Below are 15,963 nucleotides of genomic sequence, written 5' to 3' on the forward strand. Positions count from 1 at the left end.
TCAAGTACCTGCTTTAAAATTTATAGCCGTAACTTAAATACCCAGGTTTTGCTTGTCTTCCTTTCTCTGTAATGGCAGCCGTCTGCTGTTGAGAGCCCCGTGATCATCTAATCTTCTGAGATATCTTCTGAATTCCTACCCAGGGCATACATGGTCTTCTGGGGATCACTTAGGGGCTGGGGCCATGGGGTTCAAGATGGGAGAGGGGCTCACTCTGTGTATACCTATCTTGCTACCATATCTATGTTACCAGACCAGACATATGTTGGGATAGAACATTCATCAGAAATGTTCCTCTTGGGGTTCTAGGCAGGAAGCTGGGCTGAAACCCACCTGTTCCCCGAACCTCCAATTTGTCTGGAGGATTCTGTTGTCTGTCTCCCTCCTTCTCAAGTCTGTGCTAGGCTACCCCATGGTGGCGAAGCTTTTCTCAGAGGTATCTATATCTTCCTTGCTTCTCTGGTTCTCCCTGAGTTTCTGCCCCCGTGCAGGAAGGTATTTCTCTCCATCCTGCATAACAGGGAAGAATTCCTCCCCCACATCCCATGTACAGTCTACCTGTGGTTCCTAATCAAGCTGGGATCATTGATACTCAGAGGTCAGCTTACAATAGCCACGAAATCACTGTCTCTAAACTGTGTTGCTCTTGCAATAACACAAGATTGTTTTTTGCTACTGTGAGCCTGACAAAAGTCCATTTTGAAAGTCAAAGTTGAACAAAGCTATCTTTCTCTGGTCTCTCTACCTTTTCCCCAGGGGAAGAGTGGATGGAGAGTTATGATGGACGTAAGGTCTGGCAGGGAGGGTAGCAGGGGTCAAAGGAAAAGCAGGAAACCCTACACAGTTTTAAAATCATTGCCCTGTTTTGGGGAAATAACTTCATGCAGTTTCATAGAATCCACTGTCTGCTGTCTTCTCTGGACCCCAGAGGCTGGAGCTACAAGGTAGATGCTTTGTTTGTGGGATGCTTTCTCCACACTGCAGGGATGTCCCTCCATAAAGAGGCTGCTCGAAGTCTGGGCTCATCCTACATTTCATCTTCAGAAAACTGCCTACAACTCCCCAGGTGGATTTTAGATTACGTGATCCATGTGTCCTTGACCATGACTATGGGAACGGGGATAGATATTTGGCCCAAAGTGTGACAGATCGCATTTCCCAAGGATGACCATTAGCAGTATCTTCCACCAACATGTTTTTCTTATGTTCTAAACTTGTATGTTCCCTTTAGACCATGGCGCCTGCTTCCCCTCCCCTTGAACCTGGCCAGAACTTCGTGACTCTCTGACCTGGAGAATGCACCATGTGATTTCTGAGACTATATCACATACAGCATTCACCAGGTTCACTCTCAATATCTCCCTTTTTGTGCACTCCCTCTCTTTCTCCTACCTCGAGATATTTGCTCCCAGAACCCAGCCACCGTGTTGATGAGGAAGCCCAGACCACATGGTGAGGACACGTGTAAATGTCCCAGTGGCTAGCCCCTCTTGGGGTCCCAACCAAGAGCCAGCATTAACAGCTGGATATGTGAATAAGGGAGCCTTGAAGTTGGGCTCCAGCCCAGCCACCATTGGACTGCGATCACATGAGGGACTGTGAGCCAGGATTGTCTGGCTGAGCCTGTCGATCCTCAACACCATGAGAGATTTCAACAATAAATGATTGCTATTTTTGATGCTATTAAATTTGGGGTGTTTTGTTATGTAGCCATAGATGACTGATACATGAGGGAAGTCATTACAGAGACTGTTAGGTTTTCTCCCAGGAATTTTGGAACTGGGGTACAAAAGGGTTGTGTCTGCTAGCCATGGGGGTTGGGCCCAGGAAATTGGACAAATTAATGGCAAGGATGTCCTTTCAGTCAGATGTGACCGTGAGTGAAAGGAACCACATACAGAAGGAAGAGAGTCTGTTTGCAAAAAGAAGGAAATAAGAGTCCATGCCAGCTAGGGAAGGGGTATTGCCCTGTTTTTGGATAACCTTCAACTTCTTAGCTTTGGGGAGGCCTGGTTGTACATTCAGGCCTTTGATGCTTAGATCCTATAAGATGCTTTCCTATAATAATAATATTAATTAATAATGATAGCATTTTCTTTTTCTTTTTCTTTTTTTTTTTTTGGCTTGGCTGATTTGAGTGGATTTTTATTTCTCATAACCAAATAACTCCTGACTGATATATGTCTCCTAACCAATTTGAAATGGAAATGGACATACCTTTGGCTTCCTAGAAAATAAATCAGCCACAGAACAGTTTTAAAAATGAGAGGTTTTTGATGGTTTTCCTACTGCGATAGCATGTGCCCGTGTAACCTCCCCATCTTTAGTTCTCAGCACGTGGCAACTGGGGGGTGGGTTATCAACGCCACTCACTAGATGTTTCATGCTCCCCATCTGCCTGAAACGTCAGATCACACTTCCTGGCTCCCTAGCAGCGCGGTGGGAGTATGTCACCAGATCTGACACAGAAGATCTGAGCAGAAGGCATAGGTGTCCTGTCTGGGCTGACATTTAATTGTCCCTGACAGACCCTCCCCAGTTCTCTTTCTCCCTTGCCATGGTAGGAGGGGGTGTTGCAGATGGTGGCTTTTCTACCATCTCTGAGTCACAGCAAGTCACCCATCCTCCTTCTGGGACTTTCAAATCAGTCATCCCTGACCTCTGCCCTTTCTGATTTGTCCGCTCCTAACGTGCCACAGCCCAGTGCATGTCCTTAATATTCCTCTTGGAATCTTGGAGGGAAACCTTTCTTACTCCTTCTTCTCATGCTCACTCAGAGCGGGAAGGACCAGTATCCAAAGTGACATGGGAGGTGAAAAGCTGAGACTCCTATGTTCCAGAGATCCCAACAGGAGTCTTCTCCATCTTTGGCTTGTTGTTGGCCTTATGTATTCAGATCTCACCAATTTGAAATTAATGACGACCGGGATGGGCTAAGTTGAGTTTACCTTCGAGAATCAAAGAGAAACCACTGAAAATTATCAGAGTTAATGACATTTAAAGAGGGATACTTAACCTATTTAAGAGAAGATGCTTTTAAAGTATTTCAGAAATAGCATTTAAAGCATATTCAGAACTCTGGTCCATACCTCCTGACCATTTTTATTTTAATTACACCTTATTCGTACCTGTTCAATAAAAAAACACCCTCCTAAGATTTTTCTATTCAGGAACATGTTGCTTGTCAGATTTAGTCATTTTAGGTATGTGCAAGCCTGGTGATTTAATTACACTTCTCTTTAAAAATTCTCCAATTCGGAATTTTGTTTTCTCTTGGGTTTCCTTTTGATAATGAATATAGATTAGTGAAGGTTTTTTCTACGTGTGTGTGTGTGTGTGTGTGTGTGTGTTTGCTATGGTCGTGATAGAGACACAGTGACTTAGGAGAGATACACCGCAGTAATGATTGTTATAGTGAGCAAAAAACATCTCAGTATATGTGTGGCAAGTGTTAGCATAGCAAACGGGTTTGACGACTTTGTTTTAAGTGAGGAGTGCCATGGACAGGAGATAGCAGCAGGATTTGTCAATAGAAGCTCCACACATCTGATAAGAGAGGTTTTAATTACAAAGGAGTCAGGCAGTTGGTAAGAGGCTACGACTCACCTCACTGACTCACCGACTCACCCATCACCGTAGATTCTAGGAACCAGGGAGGTTCTGAAGTTGGCTAAAGACCACACCCTGTTTGGCAACCCTATGTTTGCTTGAACCTGAGCCCACCAGTATCTAGGTTATGGTGGAAATTCAGAAACACAGAACACCAGATGACCTTGGCAGCCACAATGAATCCATGCTAGGAGAATAAAACAAACGAGTCTAAAGAAAGAGGGTCTTGAGTAAGACTTGAAATCTAAATCAGTTTTCACGGTGCAGCTTGATTGTCTGGCTAAATGGCATGGATATTTAACGACTCGTATTCTAAGCACCTGTGCTAATGACAAGAATGAACTGTTAGGGTGCCTGGATGGCTCAGTCCGTGAAGCCTCTGCCTTCGGCTCAAGTCATGATCTCGGGGTCCTGGGACCGAGTCCCGTGTTGGGCTCCCTGCTCAGTGCGGAGCCTGTTTCTCCCTCTCCCTCTGCTTCTCCCCCTGCTTGTGCTCTCTCCCTCTCAAGTAAATAAGTAAAAAAATCGTAAAAAATGAAATAAAAGTATTAATAAAATTAACCTTATCAAAATTATAAAATTTAAAAATTTTAAATTTTAATTTATTGATTTAATTTTTAAATTTAAATTTAATTAATTATTTTATTTATTTATTTATTTATTTTTAAAGATTTTATTTATTTATTTGACAGAGAGAGAGATCACAAGTAGGCAGAGAGGCAGTCAGAGAGAGAGGAGGAAGCAGGCTCCCTGCCGAGCAGAGAGCCCGATACGGGCCTCGATCCCAGGACCCTGGGACCATGACCTGAGCTGAAGGCAGAGGCTTTAACCCACTGAGCCACCCAGGCGCCCTAATTAATTATTTTAAATTATAAAATTATAAAACTTAAAAAAGAAAATTAATTAAAAAATAAAATAAAAAATATTAAGGCTTAATTCAAATATCATATAACTCACCCATTGTAAATAAAGAGTTTGATGATTTTTAGTACATTTATATAGTTGTGCACATCACCCTAATACAACTCCTTCATAGGTGGCCACCCCCTGTTTCTACTCCTGTCTCCGATGGCCTACATTTCTTCCTTTCGGCTCGGTGTTCACAAAAGTAAGCATGGGGCTACTGTAAGAGACACAGGTTATGTTGAAACAGCTTTATTTTTTTTTAATCCATAAATATCTGTTACTGACAAAAGTGGAAAAATCCTTAAGACTAAATCTTACTAAAGTGATACCTGTTTACAGTACATGTAGAATGTGCTTTGACAAGTAAGTGGAACGATGAGATCTGTACAGAAACAGCAGGTCCAAGAGCCCTGCTCGTCATGAAGCTTCATTACGAGGAACGGAGAAACTGTGCAAAGGTACAGATAGAAAGGTATTTTCATCGATACTACCATATAATAAACACGGAATCCATAAATTGGGCTAATGTGTATAAATGTTCATTAATCCCCCCCTTAGGAAATTGTGTCCCCAAACTAAAAATATTACAGTAAGAATTGCTTTGTATTTGAGAATTTCAAGAATTCTTTACTACAAAATGTCTAGCTGAGTTACAGAACTAGAGGAATATTTGCCACGACGAAGCGAATGAATGAATCCTCCCATGGAGTGGTATTGCAGGGGTGCAGCGGGAGTGGGTGGCAAGGTGGAGCAGGGGTCTTCCTCTCCCTCAGGAGGGAGGGTTTTAAGGAAGCCTACAACGTCGTTTCTCTTCCCGATGGGAAGTTGATGGGTTCGGCCGATTTACAAGGTGGGTCTGATGGTGCGGACTGGTACTCTCAGTTCTCGCTTCTCAAGCTTTCACCAGGAGGACGGTAGTGTCAGGAGGAGGGACTAGAAAGGTACTAGCCTGGGGTGAGTGCCCACCTCCTAGCAGCCAGGGGTTGACGCCTCTCCCTCTCCTCCAGTTGGAATGGAGCCTGGTGTCCAGACTCGCTCTTCAGGACTCAGATTCTGGAGGGAGATACAGTAACATCCACTTCAACACAAAGTTTTCACTGTGCATTCTCCTCTGTGGCTTGGCGTGCATTTCCAAGCTGTCCTCAGAAACAAACTTACGTCCCCGGGGACCATCCTCTGGCCCTTTCTCCTCCAGCCTGTCCTCTCTCTGAAATGGGAACCGCCTCCCTCTAGCTTTGAGCCCAGATCAAAACGAACACTTGCAATTCAGAATTCCCCAATGACACAAACACCCAGGATGCCTGGGATGTGTCTGTTGGAGAGGGCTTTCATGAACACTGTTGGTAACCTATTGCATGGGTAGGCCCTCTCACCTGCAGATGACAGCATCCCTGGGTGGCCAAGACCTTGGAGCCCAACTCAGGCTCCAGTGAGGAGTCTGGCGGCTGCCTAGGGCATCCGAGGCTGTCACCATGGGGCAGGCGTAATGGGATGCGTGCAGCTCGGTTGAGGTGGGGAGGAATGTGAAGAGAAGAAGGGGGGCGACGATGAGGAATGAAGGCCCTAGAATGTAAGAGCAGGATGAAGCTTCAGAGCTCTAGTCAAAGCCCCTCGTTTTACAGATGGGAAACTGAGGCACTGAGAGAGATTGTGACTCATCCTTGGTCACGCGGCAAGATGGAGACAAAGCCAGGGCCAAAGCCATGTCTCCAAGAGCCTCAGCCCTGTGCTTTTTCCTCCTATAGTATGCTGCCTTCTGAAATTAAACGTAGAGCCCAGGAAGACATAGCTTTCATACTGAATCTGTCATTAAAATGCTGCATTTATACAAAATAACATTTGAACCCTGAAAAATACTTCATTAGAACACAACAAGCTTCCTTGAAAATACTCCAGAGCAAAATTTCCCAGGTTTGGGGAGCATGGTGGAGGAATGTCTTTGGGAGGTAACAGGTCAAACCCTTCTCAGAGCAGGTGCTGCCTAGGGTCCAGGTCATCAGCAGCCCCTTCAGATGACCTTGGCTCAAGTCCATGGTTGCCTGTGAATGGAATCTTGAAGATGGAAGGCTGGTGGCAGGCAAAATATCTCTGAAGAAAAATGGATCATTTGGCAGCGGGGTGATGGGACTATTTCGCTAGGCTTGGAGAGTCATGAGGCTCTCTCCTCTGAGACAAAGAGGGAATCTGTGACACACACAAGCAGGACAGGCATAAGCAAGATGACAGAGTGGCCGAGAGCCATCAGGGATATGAATCTTTGGCCAGAGCAGGAGCCTTTGGGCTCATGGCAGGCTGGGCAGGAGCTTCAAGGAACTTGCCAGCTGCAGGAGCCAAAGCTGAACTTCAAACCATGATGTCTTTGACAGGCCAGTTCTCTCTGTAACCTCTCAAAGATCAAAGGAGTAGAGCTGTAGGCTGCATGGCCTGGGGCATCGTAGGAATAGGAGAGGTCACAGATAGACCAAGGAGGCAAGCAGAAGTCTTGAAGAACATCTTCTTTGCTTGTCTTCACTGAGGGCTCTAAGGTTTAGAACTATGGAGGATAGCAGGATGGAGGAAAACAGATTAGGGATGGAGGAAGGTACATGGTGGGGGAGAGGACAGAGCCAGGAAGATGAGAGGAAGGAAAGACCAGAGTGGCATGGAAGACTAATGTTAAAATAAGAGTTTCTGGGTAGAAGGGAGGAGAAGTTTGAATACAGGGAATGTCTGGAACTTTCTAGAAGGCAGACCCATTGCCCAAGATGCTAGGGAGCCCCAAGGTTGGAACCCCAGTTAATGGGATACAGGAATTCGTGGGAAAGGCTTCGTGACTTACAAACTTATGGAGCCAAGAGTTAACTGGAAGAAGCGACACAGAGGGTGGAAGGTTGTGAGGGACCAAAAGAGCTCCACTGCTATCAGAGATCGAGGAGACCTATGAAATCCTTCAGGGCGGGAGAGGGCCAGTGTAGAGGCCCTGTTCATTCCCGCCAGAGCAATGGAGAAGCGCACAAAGAACAAAACAAGCAGAGGGAAGTTCAGGGCTTTGGGCTGTCCTTGCCGGGAAAGGAGGGCTTTCATTGTGGGGATGGGATGGCCTTCCTATGTGTACTAGCGGCCACCAGCCTGATGTGGCTGGGAGTCATGATGTCTGGGTTCCTGCCCAGAACCTTCTCTTCTCTGCTATATGAACTCGTCTGGTCATGTGGCTTTGCTTGTTCTCTGAACATGGGTGGGACGGTGGAATAAATGAGATATTTCTGTATCCCAGTTGAAACATAACTTTGTGGATTTTGGAATGAAGGATTGAATTAGAGCAAGTCTGTAGACTTCGATTTTTCCCTTCCTTCCTCCCTCCCTCTCTCCATTCCTTCCTTCCTTCTTGACCCAAGTATGAAGCAGAAGAATCATTTAACCTAAGTAAGCATTTAAGTGTTAGGTAGAATTTTCTGATCTGACTGACACCAGAGGTTTTAAACCGGACAACAATAAGGCTGAGATGAGAAATGCTTTGGAATCAACCTATCAGACAACCCCTGAGACAGACAGACAGATAGACAGACAGGGCAGGAGAGAAGCATCATCCTGACGCCTGGAGAACTTGGTACCAAGAAGATGCTTCCAACCCAGGATGAGATCAGGTTTCTGATTCAGGGTGTATGTGTGTGCAGACATCTAGGGAGTGGATTTTCACCCTTTCCCCTCCACACTAGCAGGTAGCCTTTGAGGGGAGGCTGGATTAGAGGGCAGTGGGTTTGGAGGGATACCAGCTGTGAGAGACACACCTTTGTTTTTGGGAGTGGCCAACTCTCAGTTTAGATTGGTTTCCTCCACCCCAACCCTTTCTGGCCTTACCTTCTGGAACAAACTCTCATAAACCCTGGGGACCAGCCCTTGAGAAGGTTTATGTGTTTGTCAGGGAGGAAAGCAGAGAGTGATCCCTGTCCTCACAGCCTCACAGTCCCAGTGATGCCATCCCAACACAGAAGCTGAGAGCTGTGTTCATCACCTCCAGCCTCAATCCCCTCGTGATGAGCCTTGAGGGGGAGACAAGAGCTTTGGAATTCTTGAAATAAGTAAGAGGACTCAGTCGATTGAGTTTTCTATGGATTGTAGACTTGGTGAGATTAAAAATTCCCAGGGCTGAACACTGGGGCATTCCCCCTGCCTGGCCCCCTTGTTAAAGGACCATACATGTTGTATGCAGACCTGGGGGAACCTAAAATCCCAGTTTAAGGTCATTGCTTTTGGAGTCGGAGTGTGGCAACAGTCACATTTTTTCAAATCATACCTTTACTGGACAGTCTGGGGCTGATTCCCCCTATCCCCAACCCAAGGAAGTGTCCTGGCCCTGAGAATTGGGGAGACCCTTCTCTCCCCCCAGGCTCTGGTCTTGGGGAGGTGGATACTGCTTAGCTCACTATTCACTCTCCAAGGGGGTTGTTATGTTGTTATGCCCTGCCCACTGCCCACTGCCCAGGTTGGAGGCCGAGAAGGGGTTGAGTAGGCCTGGCAGGGATGGCCCCCCAACAGAGCTGAAGGCTTGGATCTGCTTGCTTGGTGCCCGAGTGCCCCCCTTCAGGGGAAGGGTGGGGAGCTGCCCAGTTAACCCCCAGCCCTGTAGCCTGGAGTATCCTTATCTGTGTTTACTAATGGGCCTCTGTTGCTTTGATTCAGAGGAACCACTGGCCTGGGTAATGGAACTGCAGCAGAGGAGGCAGAGAGAGCAAACACTGAAGAGAGGAGGGGCCAAGCAGTGGTGGGGAGAGAGGGGTGGTCAAGGCGCAGGACCACCGCCTGGGATCTTCCTTGTCTGGGGGCTGAGCCACCCTCTCTAGAAGCCTCTGCCTCCGCCTGCCTGACCTGCGCAGTGGGAGACAGGCGGAGCCTGGGGTGATGGGAATGGCGAGCCCCTGAGGCCCAGGGCATCACAGTGGCCCTCCCCACCCTCCGCTCTCTGGCCATGGGCAGAGGCCTCTGGGGAGCAGAGCAAAGAAGGGGAAGGCAGGCCTGAGTGTCGGGTCAAAGTTCAGACCTAGAGGCCTGGAGGAAGTGTAGAGATAGGCTGCTAGGGAGGGTACCCCCAAAGTCCCTGAACCCCACTGTGAGTCTCCTCAGTGGAGAGGGCTGAAACCAAGCCCCAGAGAACTCAGGGGTCAAAGAGCTAGGGCTAGAGGAGGGGGTCTGAGGGGACCTGCATTGGGGGCAGCCAGTTAGAACTGGGGTTGGGGGTTCCCAACACTGGGGAGGCAGCTGAAGAAAGGGAACCCCTCCTGATCCCAGGCATTGGGGGAGGGGCACAGGGCAGAGGGTACCCCGAGGGGGTCAATGAAGGAAGGGCCACTCGGTGGGGACCAGAGCGTTCCAGCAGGCAGAAGAGAACGTTATTGTGCTTATGGACACAGCAGCTCCCCGGCTCTGAGAGAGCGAGCAGGCAGTTTGTAGGCACTAGAAGATTTCTGTGACACGGTTGTAGGTAAATGAACGAGACCAAGGAGCCTATTAGGTCAGCCCACTGCACCTGCTGGCCAGTCCCAACCCCAGGTGGCTTTGGACCAAGGTCAAGCCAGGGTTTCTTGGCTGACAGAACCCGCCCCTGAGTCCCCCTGGAGGGGGAGAGGGGCATGGGGCCGAAAGGGAGTTAGTGGTGATGGGGGTGGGGCAGAGGGTGGGAGGTGCTGAGGCCTAGCCCCTCTTCTCACTCCCCTCGATGCTTCTGGAAGAGTGGGAGAGATCGCTCTAGGTCCCAGGTCTGAGTGTGCTGTGCCAGGCCACCGGGCTGTGTCCCCCGGAGTATGGCTTTCTGGGCAGAGGAGGCCCACCCCCACCTCCTAGAGAGCGGCCGAGGGAGAGGGGAGGGGAGCCTCCAGAGACAGAGGCCCAGTGGCAGGCCCCTCCTGCTCCGCCCAACCCCTACCCCCCTCCCGTCCCCCCCCCCCCCCCCCCCCGCCTGTCACACGGTCACTTCCGTCTTGCTGGCTGTGTAGCAGGTGTGGTGACCCGGGATATAGTGCAGCTGTTCCACCGTGTTGTGTCTGCGCGAGGCGAAGGCCTGGCGCTTGGCGGCCGTCTGGCTCTTGCCCAGCGTGGCATAGGAGTTACTGGAGGCACTGGGATGGGAGTGCATCTTGGTCACGCGGTACCGCTCCAGCACGGGCGTGGACACAAAGACGTCCGTGTGCGAGATGGCCCGCGACAGGGACTGCTCGGGGAAGGCCGTCCGCTCCGGGGACAGCAGCGGGTCCTGGGAGTGCAGGCGCTCCGTGGACAGCAGCTGCTCGTCGGACAGGATGCGGTCGTAGGGCAAGCCGAAGTCATCCGGCAGGCCCCGCTCCGGGGACAGAACCCTGTCCTGCGACATGGCCCGGATGGGCCGGCGGGGTCGCTCTCGAGGTAAGGGCTTCTGTTGGGACATCTGGATGACGTTGAGGGGGAGGGTGCCTCGGGCAGCCAGGTCCGGCAGGTGCCGCCTCCTCATGTAATATTCGTCCGCCTCCTTGTCAGCTGGGGGTGGGGAGGGTGGGGGGTGGAGGAGGAAGGAGGAGAGGGAGAGAGGGAGAGAAGTCAGCTGGGGTGACGCTGTGACAGCGCAGCCTGGACTGAACCAGGACCTCCCCACCCAGACAGGTGGAGGAGAGCTTCCCCATGGAATCTGCACTCAGTCCCCGGGGGTGGTGGGGGTGGGGGCTGGGGTGCATTTGAACCTGGGAGTCACTCTCACCGGCTCAAAGGCAATGCTGATGGCGGAGGTCCAAGACCACCCAGAGTATCCAGGGCGCATGGGGTCCCCAGGGAGCTCAGGGCAGAGCTGCTGGCATGGCCACGCTCCTGAGATCCTGCTCCAGTACTGGCTGGAACGCTTAAGAAGCAGTTGGTGGCCTTCAGATGAGGTTCAGAGCCTCTCTGCAAGGAGCTGGGTTCCTCCAAGGAAGTGATATGCTCCAGCCAGGAGGCACTCGTGAACATGCTTGGCTGGTAACTTAGGAACATAGTAACACCTTCTCTGGAATAACAACAGCCAGCGCCTAGGAAGCTGACAGGGCCTCCAGCCCCAGGCTGTGCAGCATCAAGCCTCCACCTGCTTGGCCTGTGCCCACAACGTGCGCAGGCCAGAACCATCCTCTGTGTGGACCTCATGCAGTGCTCTGCCCTCCTCTCCCTCCAGGAGGCCCTTCCATGCTCATGAGGACTGCTATACCCAAGAACTTACGCAGGACACACATACAAGCCTGCTTTGCCCCAAATTCCAGGAAGGAGGCTTCCTGCTGTTTTCCAAATCTCTGCAGAATGTGGGAATGCTGACTGTTCCATGGTTTGCCCAGAGGGTCACAGATGGGTGGACTCTGCCGCTGTCTTCCCCACCATTCATCAGCTTCCCTGGATCATCAGGAACCCCCTGCTTCTAGCCAGAGAAATTCACTGTTCCACCTTGGAGGTGGCTGGTGGAGGTAGACCCATCGGGGGAGATTACTCCCATAGCATCAGGCAAAGGCTCGGCCCCTGAGTCGGTGGTCATGAAAATAACCCCATGGGGACATGGAGGTAGAAGTTCCAAGGGTCAGAAAGCTAGGAAAGAAGGGCTCTCCTGCTGTGTACCTTCTTGACATTGTAAAGGGTCTTGATGGGCCTTAAACCCACCCATGTACAGAAGTTCTCTAGACTCACATGGCCTCACTCTTTATTCTTGGAACTCCACACCTGTCCCCTCCGGGGTAGGGCAAGAGAGAAACACAGGCGGATGTCACAGAAGCTGCAGAGGCAGAACCCAAGCCCAAGAAAACCCCACTTACTTAGTCTCTTCAAGGATGAGTACTTGCTGGGGTGGGTCTTCACGGCAGACTCATAGGATGGGGGCAGGTGGGCCAAATTCTGGAAGGAGCGGGAGAAGGAAAGGTCATAGGGCTCGGTGGCCGATGTCAGGATGTTGTTCATCCGTGGCTTCTCTGCAAAAGAAGGGAGGGGCATGGCATTAGGGAGGACAGAGGGCAGGCAGGAGGGGAGGGTCCAGGTTCTAGCTCTCAGTCCTCGTCCTGCTTTCCTGGTCCCCTGTGCTAGGACATGGGTGGTGCTGGTGACTCAGTTTCCCTCATGCCCAGTTCCAGTTGTCTACAAGCCTGGGGGCAGGTGATGTTTTAGCTGTCGCTGGCCAGGCTGGTGGCTTGCCCTTCCTTGAGTGGCAAACTCCTCCCCATGTGTGTCTGATGAAAACGTAGGTCTGATAGAGCTGAGGAGGGGTCATAAAATTGTCTACTTTGATGTGAAAATTCTGTCCTTTCCCTCATAGCTCTCAGGTTCAGATAAATCTGATTTTGAAAAAAGTGGAGTGACTGGTCTTGTCCCCATACCCATAGAACTGGGTCCAGGACCCCAGCTCCCCTGAGACTCCATTCCACACGGTCCCATGATGTCATTCCATCCCCCATTCCATCCCTCACATCACCCCTTCTGCCTTGGTTCTCTCCAAGCCCTGCCGGGAGTGGCCCCCAGTGGGTCACTGTGATCTACAAAGCTACTTCCTCCTCCTCCATTACCTTCCCCTAAGGCCCCCTTGGCTCTCTCTGAGCCTCTGGAAGAAAGAATGTTGGCAAAATGCTTAGCACATCATTCCCCTTTCCTCCCTCCTTCCCTTGAGACAGAGCCTTGAGATCCCAAACTCCAAAGAGAGAGAAGAGAGTGTGTTCAATGCTAGACCGTGGGTGGGAGGTGGGCAGGGGGAAGGAATGGAGGGAGGAACGGAAGAGAAGATGAGCAGGTGATGAGACAGATGACTAATGAGGTGAATGGGCTGAACTGGGCTCTGTGGTTGGGGTGGAGAGGAGATACCAGTATGGGTAAGGGAGCAGTTGTGAAGGAAGGAAGGAAGCATGCCTTGGTAGGAAGTCAACAGTAGTACCATTCCCCAACATGAAGTAGGCAGGTGGCTCTCCCATTGTCCCGCCATCCTCTATGGTTTGGGACACCCAAGAAGGGCCAGGCTGTGGCCTCTGCCTGCCTCTTGGCAAAGAGAGTGCCCAACCATGGAAATCAGGAATTCTGTGAACTGTGGGGGAAAAAGAGAATCACCTGCTAGGCTTGGTCCAAGGGTAGCCTCACTCCAGGGAATTCCCAGCTTCTCTCTCCTCCCTGCCTTCACTGGTCTCCCCAAACACTGGGGATGGAGCCAGGGGAGCCCAGCCAATGAGCTGGTGTTCATGCCAGCTCGGTACATATGTGTGGGGGTGAGGGACGCTCTACACCCCTAAGAGATCAGAACATACTGTACGGTAAGAGCCTCCCTGGCATGGATTGGGATAGATGCCAGGAAGTGGAGTGGGCAGGATGCTGGAAGCACTGCTCTCCAAAGCTGGGTAACAGCCACTGGTCCCCTAGCTCTCCTTTCTTCACTTATGGTGATGCTGGAGAATATCTTGGCATCATACTCCCACCGAGGGTATAGCTCAGCTCACCGACTTCCAAAAGCAACATTTATGGATGCTCTTCCCCCAACCCCACTGTTCTCCAACTCATGCTGCTAAGCCAAGGCCAGCTCTTCTTTGTCTTCTGTCTCCGCCTGATTATCCCTGCCCCCTTGCTCATGCTCTCTCTCCTATTGCAATGTCTTTCCTTACTCGTCCTTTGTCCACATTCTCTCTTCCCTCAAGACTCTTCGCTATGGCGATGTCACATCTTTTCAGCCTACGGTGATATCTGGTCTTCAAGCCCCTATAGGTCTTCTAGGCAATCCCACCCAGTTCAGTGTCAATGTGATCTTTGATCAATTGACTTGAGCTGGTCTTGTTGATGACCAAAGACGGCAATGTCCTTGACAGCAGAAATCTTGCTTTCCAGTTTGATGCCTTCATAGTGTTTGGCCCCAAATCAGGATCCAATTAATGCTCTTTGGTTGATCAGGTTGACACAGGTTGTCTTCCCCCCTTTGATAGTCACTCTGCCAGCTCCTGGGGGAAAGTGTAGCCACCAAGGAAGACACACAGAGAAAACCCTGCTCCCACCGGGCTGTGAGCTGCTCAAGGTCAAATACCAGGTCTATCTGCCCTCACCCCCTTGTACCAGGAGGAAAAAGAAAAGATGGAGAGAGGAGCAGGGAAGAATGGTTCTTCCTTCTGTCCTCAGGAGGCTGTGCTTGGCTTGGCTCATTCTGGAGAAAACCTGCTTCTACTTATCCTTCCAGAATGTTCAGGAGTGAACGGAGCACTCCTCATTTGCCTTTTCTGGCTCTTCTTCCTGCAGCTGCGTCATCACCATGGGCATCCCCCAGGCTCTCTGCTTCTGCCTTCTGCTCTTCTCTTTCAGCCTTCTCCACACAGACTGCCCCCACTCTCGGGGCATCTGTTCCCACTTCCAAAGCAGTGACATCTTCAGCTGTAACCTGTCTCCAGACTGCATGTCCGCACTTCTAGCTGCCTGCCGAATCATTTTTCTTAACTATCCTATGGTCCTCTCCGGCTTCAGATGTCCAGATCCAAATTCACCATCGACAGCTTCATCTCCCCTACACCCTGGCTGCTTTCCTCCCTCTCCAGATTGCGTTACTAAGAACCCCCACTCTTTTCATTGAGCATGGCTTGCCATTTGACTCACAGTTGACTCTTGTCAGCCATATTCAGTGAGTAACTAAGTTCTCGCGATTTTTTCTCCACCATGTTTCCTATCTGAACCCATCTGCCTTTTCCCACTGTCCTCATCACCCCTGGGACCTGCTGCTTCATAACTGATCTCTCCAGTGTCTTCCAGTTCTGGTTTTTTCCTAGACCCTGCAACCTGAAACAGCTTATTAAACTCTTGCTCTCATTACCTATTTCCACCAGGAGCCTAGCCCTAGAGGGGGACATCAAAATAGTCCAGTTCTAGCCTCCTAATTATAATGCTCAACACCTCAGTGCTGACGCAGAGCATAATCTCACAGGATGGGGGTGAGTCTCTCTGCCAAGCGAGCTGCAGATTTTATCTTTGAGTTTCTCTCTCACTAAAATTTAATGATGTTGTCACTCCTTCAGAGCAAAGACAGAGGAATGACTGAGAGTTCGTAATTTACATGGCTGTCTTGTGTGCTACCAGGTTTTGAGCAGGTGCCCAAAATAGTTTTTCTTGGCCGTTCCAGAGGTTACATTGCAACCTGGCAGGAGAATATGATAAGAAGGAAACGTGGCTTTGTAATCCTCTGGTGCGATGCTCACACTTTCTGTCCTCTAGAACCTTCATCGTCTTCCCCTTCCCAGGGGCTAACGCTCAGGTGAACCAGTTTGGTTTTGAGAATTAGCAAATCTTACTGGGTTTGGGTGGTTTGATAGGGTTTATGCCAAGTCCCATGCCATTAGTAAATGGTACCACAAGCAGCCTCAGGCCAAGAAGAGTGTTCACTCCTTGCTGTGGACATATGGAATGGATGACCACAAGAAGTGATCTAGATCATGAGATCTATGTGAGAATGCGTTAAGAAAGGGTCTCAGCCCCTCTCTTTCATGA

The 15,963-nt window shown here is 50.2% G+C and overlaps 1 protein-coding gene across 1 annotated transcript in view; it reads right to left on the reverse strand.

Annotated features, from left to right (window-relative positions):
* Positions 1-10,422: 10,422 nt before the first annotated feature.
* SHISA6 (shisa family member 6) overlaps positions 10,423-15,963 on the reverse strand; it is a 277,042-nt gene continuing 271,501 nt past the window's right edge. The window contains exons 5-6 of the mRNA XM_047709207.1: positions 12,288-12,440; positions 10,423-11,001 (exon numbers count right to left, since the gene is read on the reverse strand). Coding sequence (XP_047565163.1) covers positions 10,451-11,001; positions 12,288-12,440 — 704 coding nt within the window. The 3' untranslated portion in view covers positions 10,423-10,450. The remainder of the gene's footprint in view (positions 11,002-12,287; positions 12,441-15,963) is intronic.

The sequence above is a fragment of the Lutra lutra genome, chromosome 16 (assembly GCF_902655055.1).
Source record: "Lutra lutra chromosome 16, mLutLut1.2, whole genome shotgun sequence".
NCBI lineage: Eukaryota > Metazoa > Chordata > Mammalia > Carnivora > Mustelidae > Lutra > Lutra lutra.